The sequence below is a fragment of the Pelecanus crispus genome, chromosome 11 (genome assembly GCF_030463565.1).
Source record: "Pelecanus crispus isolate bPelCri1 chromosome 11, bPelCri1.pri, whole genome shotgun sequence".
Classification (NCBI taxonomy): domain Eukaryota; kingdom Metazoa; phylum Chordata; class Aves; order Pelecaniformes; family Pelecanidae; genus Pelecanus; species Pelecanus crispus.
Window position 1 is genome coordinate 3233393 of NC_134653.1, and position 15930 is coordinate 3249322.

Here is a 15930-nt window from a genome sequence, read left to right on the forward strand (position 1 = left end):
TCTTTCCAAACTCAGGGGGTCTGAGGCACTGCAGAGGGGTGTGAGCTGCATCCACGACCCGTCTTCAGCAGACGGATGAGCCATGGGAATGGCAGTGCTGCCCCATGTTGCCAGAGCAGAGGTGTCGCTGCAATCTGAGTCTCTGACTGAGGTGCTGGAGCGTGTCCAGAGAAGGGCAACGAAGCTGTGAAGGGTCTGGAGCACAGGGCTGGTGGGGAGCAGCTGAGGGAGCTGGGGGTGTTCAGCCTGGAGAAGAGGAGGCTGAGGGGAGACCTCATCGCTCTGCAGCTCCTGACAGGAGGGGGCAGGGAGGGGGTGCTGGGCTCTTCTCCCAAGTAGTTAGTGATAGGATGAGAGGAAATGGCCTCAAGCTGTGCCAGGGGAGGGTTAGATTGGATAGTAGGAAAAATTTCTTCACGGAAAGAGTAGTCAAGCATTGGAACAGGCTGCCCGAGAGGTGGTGGAGTCCCCATCCCTGGAAGTGTTCAAAAAATGGGCAGCCGTGGCACTTCAGGACATGGTTTAGGGGGCATGGGGGTGTTGGGTTGATGGTTGGACTGATGATCTTAGACATCCTTTCCAACCTTAATGATTCCTAATTTTACTTTCATTAAAAAAAATAATCCAGCCAGCAAGCCAGGAAACATGAAATTATTGCTCTGCCCTTAATTGGTTTAGTGGTGGACTTGGCAGTGTTAGGTTAATGGTTGGCCTGGATGATCTTAAAGGTCTTTTCCAACCTCAATGAGTCTAGGATTCTATGATTCTCTGCCACTTGTCACCTTCCCGACCAGGGTGTTCCAGCCAAGGAAAGAAAAATCCAATTTGAGGCAGGAACTTCTGCTGTTAGAAGCTTTTTTGACAAACTTGTGCTTTATTAGGCTAAAAATAAGCCTAAATCAGACCAATTCTGAGCAGGAGTGTGAAGCACGGGGGCGGGGGGTGCCACAAAGGCCTTTCCTGCCCACAGCTTGTGGTGGTTTCAGGAGCGCTGGGGTTGGGCTGCTCTGGGAATTGCCCCTTTCCTGGGACTCTTCCCCCATCCCCGGCCAAGCACAGGGAAGCCCAGAGGCAAAAACCTGGCAATGAAACGTGTCAGACCCATGAAGAGGTTAGCCCGGGCTGGAACCTTGTTGGCGGCATGGAGAGGACACACTGTGGGTCTTCGCTGTCCCAATCCACACCACAACGACAGCTCTGCTCTCATGTACGAAATGCCTCGGCTCAGGGGCATCAGCAAAGCAAAATAACATTTTCTTTCTTTTTTCTGAGCTCACTCGAAGTACAGGCAGCTTGCCAAGACTGGGATACGGACTCCATCCCACTGCGTCCCTCCTGCAAGGTGTGGGGCACCAAGACATCACCCATACGCCAAGCACGAGCTTCAGCTGGGAACTGCGGGTTCAGAGCTGCTTCGGCCAAATGGAGACGGGATTTTAAGGGCTTTTGCTGCCTCGGAACAGCTGGTGAGGCTCACCACCTCCCAGGGACCCGACCTCCCCGCCGCAGCCTCCCTGCTGTGGCGGCCTCCCACCGCAGCTGCCTGCGGGATGCAGCCGTCCCCCAGGATGGCCCCACCGCCGCAACGTCTGCCCCGGACACCCACCGAGAGCATCCCCGGGGGCTGGGGATGTGGATCAGGCTCTTGGAAAAGCAGGAGGGAAGGACAAGGCAGGACCCTGGTACTGAGAGCGATTAGTGAATACAAGGCGTCTTTTATAGTTTACTGGATGCAAAACCCTACTCTGTAGCGTTAAGATGGCGGGGATGCCGACAGGGATGTAACCACCTCTCTGAAGCCGGGTGCAAGTCTTTACTGCGCATCAGGCCACAGGGAACTTGCTCTCCAGCAGCAGACCCTGATGTTCCCAGCCAAGAGCGTCCAAATGTGCCGTGCGGCTTCGGGCCCCTCCTCTCCTTCCCTGCAGGTACCGGTCTCAAGGCCGAGGCGTTCGTCGCAGCTCAGCGATGCCTCCCACTACGTGTGGACATCTTCCCCTGGCCCAAGCAGGGACCTCGCTCCCCGCTTCCGCACGGCTCTCCATTCGCAGGGAAGCCCACGTCGCCTCGGAGGCTGCTACGGGAGTTTGCACTGTGGCTGCGGGGCGGGGGACGTGCCTGTCCCCTCTGACGCAGCCACATGTTCCCAAATCCCATGAAGCTCAGCAGGAGCCGCGGCGATTCCTTCCACGAGCCTGCAGGAACATCCCGGCAGTGCGGGGAGACTCAAGCTCCGACTGAATTTTCTAAGACCAGATAATGAGCATGAATTGCTCCCTGATGGCTCTTTTGGGGATGGTCACGTACACTCTCCCAGCGCTGGGTCCTCAGCCCAAACCTGGCCTTGACCAACTGCACAGAGAAACAGCTTAACATCGCCTGGTGTTAATTTTTCTGCTGATTGAATCTCTGCAATGTTAAGCAATTTCCACCAGGCTGTCTGCAAGGGTTGCGTTGCTTAAGATGGGAAGTGAAAAGCACTGGGTAAATGCAAGTCATTATTATTTAATTGGATCGATTCCTACTTCATGTTTTTAATGACAATTCAGTCGCGCCCATTTGTCAACCAGACTCTGCCCCGCCGCTCTCCGTTTCAGCAAAACCACGGCCCGCAGGGATGGCAGCGCTGCGTCCGTCTGGGCTTGCCCAGAGCCGCTTCGGCAGCCTTTGAGGAGCAGGGGATCAAACAAGGATTAAAACCCATCATGTTGAGGAAGGGGCAGAGGAAACCATCACCAAGTGACCTGAAGAACTTCAGATGGTCTCTGTTTCAAGTTAAATCTCGGATGGCATCGATCTGAAATTCTCTTTGTCAGGTTGGGGAAGGGAAAAAAAGCATTAAAAAAAAAAAAAACAAAACCCAAATCTGAAGCCATCCCCAGTGCAATTAGATACAACCTCTAATCTGTCAGTGTTGCGAGATCATACGGGTTGCATGAATACTAATAGGCATTTGATATTTGTACAAGCTTTCGTAAGATGAGTAATTAAATTGACTTTATCCATTAAACCTTTCCTATTAAGCTTTAAATACGTGGCTGTGTTTTAATGGCTGGGGCTATCTCATCTTCCATATGAGGGGGGCTTAATTAGAAATTTTTGTGCATCCTGCCAAAGCCTCAGCACCAGCAGCATGGTCTGAGGGGCTGAAGTCTCCATGTCTCTTTGTTTGGGTTTTTTTTTTAAGCAGCTCAACATGTCTACCTGCTGCAATCCTCCTGGGGCCCTAGCATAACTCAAGCTCATGCCAGGTGGGTTCTCGATCCTCTTTCCAGCAAAATGGTGTTAACGTAGGCAACCCCGCTTCTCCCACGACGGGTTTTAGCCCTTTCAGCGGGGCCAGCCCCAGCGTGAGCTGTCTGTGGAGGCTGGGAAGGTGCAGAGGGGCCGCTCCGGGCTGAGGGACGTGCAGCGGCACAGACGGACTCCCCGCTTCGCCACTGATGTGTGCAGCAATGTCGCCAGGAAGGCTTCATACCCGGGTTGGGGCTGTGGCCAGGCTGGGCTGCTCCTCATGCCAGGACCCTTCACTTGTGTTCGCTCACTTGTAGGTCAGGGTTGAGTTGTTTGGGTTTTTTTTTTTTTTTTTCCAGCTGTGGCCATTGGACTATTCAAAAAAAAAAAAAAAAAAAAATCTGTTTGTGGGGAAAGAGAGAAAAATCCCAGCAACCCTCATTATAGAATCATAGACTCATAGAATCGTTTAGGTTGGAAAAGTCCTTTAAGATCATCCAGTCCAACCATTAACCTACACTACCAAGCCCACACTAAACCAATTAAGGGTAGACTAGACTAAACCATGTCCCAAAGTGCCACCTCTGCCTGTTTTTTGAACACTTCCAGGGATGGGGACGCCACCACCTCTCTGGGCAGCCTGTTCCAATGCTTGACTACCCTTTCCGTGAAGAAATCTTTCCTAATATCCAATCTAAACTTCCCCTGGTGCAGCTTGAGCCCATTTCCTCTCGTCCTATCGCTGACGACTTGGGAGAAGAGCCCAGCACCCCCCTTACTACACCCTCCTTTCAGGTAGTTGTAGAGAGCGATGGTATGTCACACCACGGGAAAGAAAACAGATTAATTATTTGAATATTCGATTGAAATCCCCTGGAGCACCTTATTTTTGATCCCGCTTTGCCCCACTCAGAAGCACAAGCTGCCGAAGGCCTGTGGCAACATCTCCAAGGTTTGCTGCAGGTGCACAAGCAGAGAGCAGCTCTCCCACCCAAGTCACCCCCCCAAAAACGCAGCCAGCGCCGGGGTGGGCAGCCGAGGAGCAGGAGGGCTTCACGTCTGGCAAAGGAAGGAGCTCGCTTCCCCTCCCCTCTTCTCCCCAGAGCCTGATTATTGCTCTTATTCCTTACACCCTTATCGAATCTGACAGCCCCGCTGGGAACCAGCTTCTCTAGTCCTCCTCACCCTCTCCCCCTTCCTGCCTGCATGTTAATTTATTCAGACTGGCTTAGACCGAGGCACTAATTAATTTTCCTCATTAACCAAAAGAAAAAATATCTCACAAATGGCAACAGGTTCCAATACAAATTAATTCTTCATAGAAGACCGGGCATTTCAAAGCTCGTTGGCAGCAACACCTCCCGTACCCAGCGGTGCTCTGCCTGGCACAGGGCTGGTGGCCACACAGGCAGGGGGGTGTCAGAGCCGGACCCCAACCTGCTAAATTACCCAGCGTAACCAGGGGGAGCAGAATACCAAATATTGAAATGTCTGCTTTGGCTTTTTGCCCTGTTTTTCTGCTCTGGGGAGATATTGGTAAAACATGCTTGGGCTGAGGATGGTGTCTCCTCGGGGTCACACCTGGCCTGGGTTACAACGTGCAGCGTGCATCCCTGTCCCAGCACAGCTCCCTCCCCGCTGCGCCCAGGGTGACAGGGACCCTCCTGGTGCAGCTGCGACCCCTCAGGCAACGGAGCTGGGGAAGGGTCTGGAGCACAGGGCTGGTGGGGAGTGGCTGAGGGAGCTGGGGGTGTTCAGCCTGGAGAAGAGGAGGCTGAGGGGAGACCTCATCGCTCTCTGCAGCTCCTGACAGGAGGGGGCAGGGAGGGGGTGTTGGGCTCTTCTCCCAAGTAGTTAGTGATAGGATGAGAGGAAATGGGCTCAAGCTGCGTCAGGGGAGGGTTAGATTGGATATTAGGAAAAATTTCTTCACAGAAAGAGTGGTCAAGCATTGGACCAGGCTGCCCAGAGAGGTGGTGGAGTCACCATCCCTGGAGGGGTTCAAAAAACGGGCAGACGTGGCACTTTGGGACATGGTTTAGTGGGCATGGTGGTGTTGGGTTGATGTTGGACTGATGATCTTAGAGATCCTTTCCAATCATAGAGTCACAGAATCGTTTACAGTGGAAGAGACCTTTAAGATCATCCAGTCCAACCATTAGCCTAACACTGCCAAAACTAGGCCCTTTCCAACCTTAGTGATTCCTAGTTTTTACTTTCATTAAAAAATAATCCAGCCACCAAGCCAGGAAACACAAAATTGCTACTCTCCCCTTAATTGGTTTAGTGGTGGACTTGGCAGTGTTAGGTTAATGGTTGGCCTAGATGATCTTAAAGGTCTCTTCCACCCTAAATGATTCTGTGATTCTGTGATTTCCCGGCTGGCTCACAGCGTTCAGACACGTAACGCAAAAGTTCAGCTCGCCTGTCTTCACCCAATTACCTTCCCACCAAAATAAATCTCCAGGTAAATATATTCAGCAAGAATTACAGCAAGAATATCCTCCTCTGATATGTTGTTTGATGTCATGAGAATATCCTCCTTCTGTGCCGTTTGATTCGAGCAGCAGGTGGGAAGAGCTCCCCGAGAAGAGAAGCAAAAGGCTGTTAAGACAAAGGGCAGGGAAGCTCTCTGCAGCCTCCTCGCAGAGATAAAACACAGACAGGGATGAGTCAGGCTGGCAACGTTGTGCAAACAGTCTAAAAATAAAACCGGTTTATTGCAGATTAATGACACCATAAAATGTATTTCACTGGCCATTTAGCAGGTGTTGATCGTAAATATTTGGGTTTAAAAATAAACTTTTTCTGCTGTGCCACTGTATTGTCATTTCTGTCTCACCCACCTTCCCCGAGCGCCTGTTGGAAGCAATGAATCAGCCCCAGTGTTGGTTTAATCATACTCGAAAATGTAATGGTGACAAAGTACCTGCTTGCTGGGTAGCTCCCTGCAGCACCAGACTTTTAAGCCCTCTCTCTTGCAGGCAGCGGTGAGCAGCAGCGCCCGGACCTGCCGCTCACATCAAGGGCTCTACTACTGCCATTGCAATTACGCCAAAGGAGCCCAGCGACGGGGCGATGGGCAACAGGCATGGTACAAGGTACAGACCACCGGCTGTATCGCCCTGTCACGGGGCCACTGCCGGACAGCTTTTCCCAGGAAAAGGAGCTTGCTCCCGAGGGCTAGCTCAGCCTCACTCACGCAAGTGCGGAGTCAGTCCCTGTGGAAACAGATGGCGACGGCACACAAACGCCTCTGAGAGCACCATCGCGTTCCGGCCTCCCCAGGAGCCCATCGCTCCTGTTCGGCTCTGGGAGTCAGGTCCAGGTACATCGGCTTGATTCAGCAGCTCTTAGTGACAGAGCTCCAAGCAATTTGGATTTTTTCCAAACCCTGGCTCTTTCTGGGAATGAAGAAAACATAACTCCCTTAGCTGTTTGACACGCCTTGCACACGGAGGTCAGTGCTAAAGGGACACCGGTGCGCTCGGTAGACCAGGAGTCGTTCTTCTGGAGCCAGGACCCGACGTGGGCACGGCATCTGCAAGAGACAAGTCAGCGAGCAGCAGGCGAGCGCCCTTCCTCCCCAGGGAGGCTTCCCATTAGTCCCTTCACATATCACAGGATCAGGGCAAGTCCGAGAGAAGAGGTGACTGTTTTACATGCCCAAGAGAAACAGCAACATCATTAAATAACACCCATGGAGTCACCGCAATCCACGAGTTTTCATTATGCTTGGAAATCAAACTCTCTGATGGATCATTAAGTTTTCCAGCAGGGTAAAAAAAAAAATGCTTCCTTGCTTGGGATTTCATTCTACTCACAAAGATTAAAAATGCAACTAATTAGAACAAGACTGGCATGCAAGGGAGGCAAGGAAAAAAGGTCTCCTTATGGCAGGGAGGGGACAGAGTCCTTCCACAAGCAGGTACAGGTGATTCACAGCTGCTGAACAACCTGCTGCCTTCTCTCTGTCATGGGGAAGGTCTCCCAGTGCTGATATTAACTCCTCCAGCAGCTGTGTATCACTTGCCAGGCAAGAAAAAGATCCTTAAATTGGCTCTTAGCTAGCTTTGAGGTAGCTGGTAGCCAAGTAAAGTGTTAATTAAACAGCCTTGCTAGCTGCGTCGGACAGCTGGTCGAGAACTGTTTTATTTTCCCCCCTGATAATTTTCAGTTCAAATGAATTATTTTCTCCGAAGCATTTTGGAGAGGTAGGGAAGAAAGGGATAAAATTTCAGCCATTCCCTCTCATCCCTCCTGCTTTTCTCCCATTCTTCTCTTGGCCAAATTTGTTTGCTGAATGTTAAAAAAAAAAAAAAAAAAAAAAACACAAACAAACCAAACCTCAAACAAACCCTGAAAAATCGAGTTGAAATAGATATTGACAGAGAATAAGTCTATTGGAACATGGAAGGTATTTTTCAACATGAAGTGTAATGGGAGGTTACTTTCAGTCCAATATAAACCACACCATGCCTTTCAACAGATGAGGCGGTATCTTGGGGTGTCCCTTTGCCTCAAGGAAGCCAGCCAGCAAGCCAGGAAACATGAAATTAATTATTACTCCACCCTTAAATTGGTTTAGCAGTGGACTTGGTAGTGTTAGGTTAATGGTTGGACTGGATGATCTTAAAGGTCTTTTCCAACCTAAATGATTCTGTGATTCTGATTCTATAAGGAAAGACACCTGCAATGCAGAGTCCATGGAGTGGCACTGCAGAGAGCCAAAGCAGCAACGCCATCTCTACCAGGTCTGCCAGAAGGGAGATAAAATGGAGCTAGCGGATGAGGACAAAGACTGAGGTGCTGTCCCAACCGTGCTAGTCTGCACCTCTGCTCAGCCCGTGCGTGAAAGGTCTCCGACTCGTTGCACCCGCAGCACGGGAAGCCCAAAGAGGCGCTGAGCCAGGGCTTCCTTCATTCCTCCCAGCCTTCCCCAGAGGGTCTGGCAGCAATCAAACGCCCCCCGGATCGCTCTCAACGTGGGGAGCATCGTTTCGGATGCAGAAAGGAGGCGAAGGGATGAACCGCAGCAGATGGTGGCCGAGCCTCCGCGGTGCCAACGTGGGCGGCGAAGCTTCCCGGGGTGAGCGGCGGCACCAGCGCGGCCCAGCACCGTCACGTCATGGCCTCTGCGGGGAAACAGTAAGACCTGGTCAGCAGATTTCAGCGGTTTCAGCTCCGCAAAGCCTCAGCACGTTCGTCTGCCTTGCTCACACACAAAATCCACCCCCTCCTTTTAATTAGAGCGGGCTAATTAAACCAGCACAATCCCATTTCCTCCCCTTCCCACGTGTGCGGCCACATCCAGACAACGGCATCATGGAGGCACGGCTTGCTCCCATCAAGGCCGGGGGAATAATCACCTCGCTGCGGGACACTAACGACCCAGCCGGCCTCTCCCTCTCCTCGCATCAGCGTGGCTCACGAGGGCGACCCTCCAGAGACCACAAAGTGCACCATTGCACACCGATCCCACATGGTTTTCCTCCCTGGAAAACACCTCGTGGCTCTGGCCCTCGCCCGGGAGCAGACGGAGCCGCTTCGGCCCGGCCGGCAGCAACATCTAGTGGCCATGGCCTCGGCGCCCGCTCCCGGGAGGAGGCCCCAGTCCCCTGGCTGCGCTTTAAAAAGAGCTTACTGGGGTTAACGTAGGCTATTATGAAAAAAAAAATTAAATCCAGAAAGTTCGAAATATGAGGTGGGATGCAGGATAAACGGGGAGAGCGGCCGGCGGGCCCCAGCCCCAGCCCCTCGGGCCTGGTGGGGCGGCCATGGGGGCTGCCGGGCCAGGCCGCGGCGAGGGGAGCAGCGCTGCCGGCGGCACGGCCCGCACCGGGGAGGGGGTACGGCTGTCCCGGGAAGGGGCTGCCGGTATTTTGGGGCGCTCCGCCCGCTTTTGGGAGGCGGGGAGCCGGCTCGGAGCGGGAGCTCCGCGAAGCGCCGTCCGCCCAAGCAGTGTGTCCCCGCCGCCGCGCCGTCCGTAGCCATGGCAACGGCGGGAGCGCGGCCCTTAGCAACGGGGCAGGCCGCGCCCGGCGCCATGGCGGCCGCCGGCAGCCCCAGCGTCTTCTTGCTGGCGGTCAACGGGCAGATCGAGAGCGGGCAGGTGAGCGCTTCGCCAGGGGCGGACGAGGGGGGGGGGCCCGCCGGACCCCAGCGGGGCGGGGAGCCCGGTGCCCCGCGGCACAGCCCGGCCCGGGCCTCAGCAGCGCGGCCCCGGTACCGCGGCCTGGCGCCGGGGCTCGGTCCCGTCAGGCAGCCCTGCCTGCGGCCCGATGCCGGTAGGGCGGGCTGGGCCTCAGCCCCGACCCAAGCAGCGCGGGCTGGCTCTCGGCCATAGCGGTGCAGGCTGCCCTCGGGCCGTGGCGGGGGCAGGCCCTCAGTCACAGAACCGCGTAGGTTGGAAAAGCCCTTTCCGATCACCCAGGCCAGCCATTAACCCAACACTGCCAAGTCCACCACTAAACCAGTTAAGGGCAGAGTAATAATTTCATGTTTCCTGGCTTGGTGGCTGGATTATTTTTAATGAAAGTAAAAACTAGGAATCAGTAAGGTTGGAAAGGATCTCTAAGATCATCAGTCCAACCATCAACCCAACCCCACCATGCCCACTAAACCATGTCCCAAAGTGCCACGTCTGCCCGTTTTTTGAACCCCTCCAGGGATGGGGACTCCCCCACCTCTCTGGGCAGCCTGGTCCAATGCTTGACTACCCTTTCCATGAAGAAATTTTTCCTACTATCCAATCTAAACCTCCCCTGACACAGCTTGAGGCCATTTCCTCTCATCCTATCACTAACTACTTGGGAGAAGAGCCCAGCACCCCCTCCCTGCCCCCTCCTGTCAGGAGCTGCAGAGCGATGAGGTCTCCCCTCAGCCTCCTCTTCTCCAGGCTGAACACCCCCAGCTCCCTCAGCCGCTCCCCATCAGTCTTGTGCTCCAGACCCTCCACCAGCTTCATTGAAACTACTTCATCCCAGTAGTTCCCCACCAACACAGCCTCTCTCTTCCCCAGTTCCCCGGATTTGACGACCTCTACTGCAAGTTCTGCTTTGTCTACGGCCAAGACTGGGTTCCCACAGCGGTAAGGCCCCATTGCACGCCCCTGAAACCCAGCCTGCCTGCCAGGCCCACCGGCCACGTGGGTTTAGTGCAGGCCCCTGGCTCACACTACGTTCTCCCCACAGGGCCTGGAGGAGGGCATCTCCCAGATCACCTCCAAGAGCAACATCGCGCCCACCACGCTCGTCTGGAACTTCCCCATCGACATTACCTTCAAGAGCACCAACCCGTCTGGCTGTGAGTGCTGGGGGTGGTGGGATCCTGCTCGCAGACCAGGCACCCCTCTCACACACGCTTCATTTGCAGGGCCGCAGATTGTAGTGAGCGTCTACGGACCCGACTTTTTTGGAAACGATGTGGTCAGAGGTTATGGAGCGGTTCATGTTCCCTTCACACCCGGAAGGTGAGGTGACAACCTGTTTTTCGGGACTGAAATGGAGATTTTTTTTTTTTTTTTTTTTTCCTAGTTACTATGTTGTTCCAGAAACAAAAATATTCCCATATCTCCTTATCATGTCTTGTCCGTTTGGTACAAAGAGCATGGATTTTCTAGCAGCAGCCCTTGGTTATCAATTTTTGGTAATCCTGTAGACAACTGTAAAGTCAAAACTGGCACGTAGCAAGGCCAAGTATGAAGCGTAGTACGTTACCTCTCCCCCATCACTCTCAGCACGTGCTAAGCTTTCATTCCCACCACTGGTAACGGAAGAAGATATGCTCTTCCTATGCAAACAAACCCTTTCTTTGTGGAAGGGAAAGTATTATATTTTGAGATGTTCAGTGGTCTGATGTCTCTGAAATTCTGATACCTTTATAAATATAAGAAGTCTTGCCAGTGCTGTTCATTTCTTAAGTTCTGTGAGTTTCATGTGTGTTTTAGGCATACAAGAACCATCCCTATGTTTGTTCCAGAATCCACATCTAGGCTGCAGAAGTTTACAAGGTACTCATTAAAGATTTTTTTTTTTTTAAAGTCCTACTCACTAGTGCATACATGTGAATACTTTGTATCATAACCAGATAGTATTGTAGGTAAAATCACGTTTTCAGATGTCTAGGTCTTGTGAAGAGCTTTCTTAAAACATGCTAACTACCTGCTTGCAGTAATGCTAACTCACCTTTTTTTCATCCTCACATTTGAACACTGTTGCTTTGAAAAAGAACTAATTTCAGCAGAGCAGAGCAGACTGATAGATGAGTTCTTGCACTGAGTGGCAGCTCCATGTTCCACAGGTTGATTCACGTCACTGATGTGACTTGCAGAGGCGCTACTTAGACGAATTTTACTGAGCGTTTTAGTTGTCACTGGACTCTGAGGAGGTGTGCTGCAGTCCATCCCTAAATCTTACTGTACCTAGGGGCTTTTCTTGAAGGACAGCCACATTAATAGCAATATGGAAAGTAAAGGCAGAACATCAAAAAACAATTCCCAGTTCCACCTTTCCTTCCATCTGGGATGCATTTGCTGTAACCTTTGTCATGTTTACACACACGCATCCCTTCCGAAGTAGCGGTCTATACACAACAGCTGAGGGTATTAAGGTTTTTTTCCTTCCATTGTATTGTTTAAGTACAGTCTGAACAATCCGTGAGCTGACTGTTCAGTTGTGGATTGCCCGTACCAGCAGAGCCTACCCTTGTGCAGAGCCAGCCTTGCGGTACTTGAGCACTTTGGGGCAGAGTCAGTGCGGGAATCTCTGTGCCCAACAGTCAAGATACAACTGATTTACTTTTCTTCTCTTTACGATACCCTTTTCGTAGAATCTACGCTCTAATTTGTATACTGTTGTATTATGTGCACCTCTCATGTAGTCAAGCCTGTCACTCTGGGTAATCAAGAGCTGAATCAGTTTCAAAAACATCTTTGCCGTAGAAAGGTTCTGTCTAGCTCAGAAATAACTTGGATTTAACATAATGTGTATGAAATTGGTTTCACTGTTTTTCCTTAGAGAGACAAAACTTATCTTTGATCAAAGTAGCTCAGCCATAAAGTAAATCATTCTTCAAAACTCCACTGCAAACAAAAGCTAGGAGTCTCATTAACAACCCCCCCCCTTTGTTTTTTTAACATGCATGTAATGAACTGTATCAAATCTAAACACTAGTGAATGTATCCAATTAATTATTTTCTTCTCCAAGTTGGTTCACAGGGAGACGTCCAGAATTTACTGACCCCCGAGTGGTGGCGCAGGGAGAAGGAAGAGAAGGTAAGGCCCTGGGAGCTCCTGACTGTAACCCTTGCACGACAGCAGGCCACAGCTTGGCCATCCATCTTCTGTCGATAAAAAAAGAGTTGTTCCTGCTGAGAACAGTCCTACCTGGATACGTGAGGAGTTCAACAACTATTCGAAAACGTCTGTTAACCAGTTTCATTCATGTCTTCTTTCTTCTAGTAACGAGGGTGCGATCTCAAGGCTTTGTGACCATTTCCTTCAACGTAGTGACCAAAGACATGAAGAAGTTGGGCTATGACGTGAGCCCAAGCGACATGCAGAACCCTTCTCTGGTGCCTGTGACAGAAGGAATTCATAGGTACTGAACTCAGGCGTCAGACGTTCAAAGGCTCACAGAGAAGTTACACGCTTTGGGGCTTTTTGTGGCAAAGGGGAACGAGTATCTGACTAAACTGAGAAAATTTCACTTGAGACCGTTATTCATTCCAAAAGAAACACAAGCCCATGAGGCTTTGGAATAATTACCTAAGTATAATCCTTTCAGTAAGCATACAGGTTGAAGTATTATGTAAATTAATGTCATCAGATAATATTTTGCATTTTTATGAGTAAAATCAGGCTATCTCAAAATAAGACCTGTAACAAAATATTTTTTTATAACAGCCTTTTGTACATCCTTTATATACTTAAAAGATAGGAAAGTTTATAGTTGTAGCAGTTTTCCTGTGTTTAAAACATCACTGCAAAACCAGTTCTTTTTACTGATGTTTTTTTGTGGTGGAAATGGGAAATTGAAATTATTGCACCTTCCAAAAAGGAGGGAATATGGAAATGGTCTGGTGAAACGCACGCTGTGCTTCGCTGTGCCACGTGCTGCCCTCTGCAAAAGCAACAGAGGGTTGCTTTATGATCCCACATAGTCCTTTAAAGTTTGCGCAACCAATTAAAATGGCTCTGCAGGAACAAACCTTTCCACATTTTTTTCAGTGAAGCAACCTGGGCTTTTGCATTTAGAACGAGATGACGACTCTTCCATTTCCAGATTTTATTTCTGCTGTTAGAGGAGTTAGACCATGGCGTTAAACATATCCTTGCTGTGTCGTTTTTAACTTCTGGTAGAACAAATTGTATTTTAAGATATTGACTGAAAAATACACTTTAGAGAAGGCTCTGCAAAGAAAGCGGAGCCTCAGTAAGCCAGCGATGTGTGCAGTCACACGCAGCATTAGCTCCAAATCCGGTAGCAGAGGCACTGCGCTGCACCGGAGAGCGGGGAGTAGCAGAAGGGACCCTCTCCTCCTTCAGCAGGTCCCTCCAGCCAGCACGCTACATGGACAGCGTACCGTGGCTTTCCTTAGCTGCTTTTCTTCTCGAGAGAAAGGCAGTAAAAAAGCAATATAGCGAAGTTCGAGCCTGCTATACTCGGGTTTTCTTTCCCATTGCGTAACCTCAGAGAAGGACCGAAACGATGCTGGTTGTCAGTCGTGTGTGGCAGGAGCCCAGAGCCGACGTGCCGCGCTCAGCTGTCTGCAGCGTGAGGGCACAGAGCTGGCCTCGGTCCGAAGGAAGAGCTGCTCCGGTGTCTCTCCACGGCATTTCACTGAATCCCCCTCTGAGCAAATGCCAGCGCTCTTCTTTTAGGCTGAATAAACCCAATTGTTGAAATATATTTGTTTGTCTTTCTACTGCTAGGGTTTTATTTGCCAGAATGGATGTTTCCAAGTCCTAAATCATCCAAGACCTGCTATTCTTACAGATACAAAAGAGAAAGAAGTGTACACTACAACGAAATTACTAATTGCTTAGCCATTTTCATCTTTAAATTTGGGCATGTAATCTCTTGTGTTCGACTGCAAATACCAAGAGATGACTGTGAGAGTGACTTAACACGATCCCACCCTGTAAGTGAGCTACCAAGACCTTGACAGTGTAGAAATAAAAGCAATAACACACAGGGTTGAACTGCAGAGCCTCCAGGACATGTATCAGATAAAGCATCCAGGTAGAGACCGTTATTATTTCATGCTGAGCGCTGTGGCTGAATAAATACAATTTCTGAAAAGATCCTGTGATCACTGTAATTTTGCTGTGAGCATTAGCATCTTTTATACTATTTATAAATACTTTTCCAAACATGGTTACAGGTGATTTTTTTTTCATCTCTTTCTTTTTTCCTATCTTGTTTTTGTCAGTTTTACACTTCCAGTAAGCTCCTCCACCGGTCATTTTGGCAACTGGTGTAATCTCTGAACTGAGTCATGTTGGAATCCAAACTAATAAGTATTTCCTGTTGGCTCAGAGGAGATGGAAGGAATTTTGTTTCCTTTTCAAAAGTATTTGGAAAGCAGTTAGCTACAGTAGCAGGCTAAATATCTACGTTTGAAATACTTGAAAGGCAAACATTAAACCTACTACCGCTTCAATATCTTTTTTCCCTTGAGCACAGTTACCTGCCCTCATTCCAATTAGAGCAAAACTGCATAACAGGGTTTCTAGTTGTGAGAAACCTGTTAAACCCAGATAAAGCCCAAACTTCGTGCCCGCAGGGGCGCAGGGAATTTATTCACACACAGCTTTGCAGCGTGGTACTACACCCGACCGCCTGAATTGCTCCTGTTTCAAACGAGTAGTTGGATGCTCACCACGCCAAGAGCCACCAAAACCAACACGTGCGTTTGCGCAGCTTCGCCGTTCACAGCCGAGCCCCAGGGACCTTCAGAAGAAAGGTTAAAAGAAAACAGTGAGAAGCCAGGGTTTAAAAAAATAAGTAAGTAAAAATCCCAAACTCCGTAAACCAGTATTTAAGATACATGACTCTATGAGCAGATCCCACGCTGCTACCTGCATTATTAGGGCTTTTCGCCTATCATCTCTGGGTTTGCTTGGGTTTTGGGGTTTTTTTTGACTCCTCAGTGTCTCGAGCGTGTTTATTAACAACCTCGCATACCTTCTTCAAGGCCTTACTGTGTTTAGCTTGCGAGCGCTTCACCGCGGGAGCTTTTCCGTCTGACAGAGTTTGTTCCCTTAGACAAGGGCACGCGCGGGGGTGATGTTTTCACTAGGTGTTTCCCGAGTTCAATGCCGTTCCTTTGTTCCGAGAGGCAACCGCTGATCCCTCTCATAAACATGCTCTTCTCCCAGAGACAGGCTTGCTGCTGCCTTTATAATTTTCAGGAAAACTGTCTCTAGTTTAAGTCTTTGGTACTCAGAGCGTTTGCAGCTGTTTCACCCCGGAGAGAATCTCTGCTCTCAGGACAGAGGAGTAAAGACCGACACGGCACTGTGCTGCCGGGAGCGGGTGACCTTGGTAAGGAAGGGATTTAGGACTCGTAAGTGTTCGCTGCAGTTAAAGGTTAAAAGAACCCATGCTTTAAGAACAGCTAAAACCCAGAAAAAAACCAGCCTTGCCATAGTGGAGGCTCAAAGTAATTTCCTTTCGCCCACCTTCCGGGCA

General features: G+C 50.3%; 1 protein-coding gene across 1 annotated transcript; it reads left to right on the plus strand.

The window, feature by feature from the left end:
* The first annotated feature begins 9280 nt into the window (after window positions 1-9280).
* Window positions 9281-12841, plus strand: B9D1 (B9 domain containing 1). Its single transcript, XM_075718904.1, has 7 exons — window positions 9281-9346; window positions 10256-10324; window positions 10428-10539; window positions 10609-10705; window positions 11183-11245; window positions 12442-12509; window positions 12696-12841. The coding sequence occupies exons 1-7, from the start codon at window positions 9281-9283 to the stop codon at window positions 12839-12841; spliced, it is 621 nt and encodes a 206-aa protein (XP_075575019.1).
* The last annotated feature ends 3089 nt before the right edge of the window (window positions 12842-15930 follow it).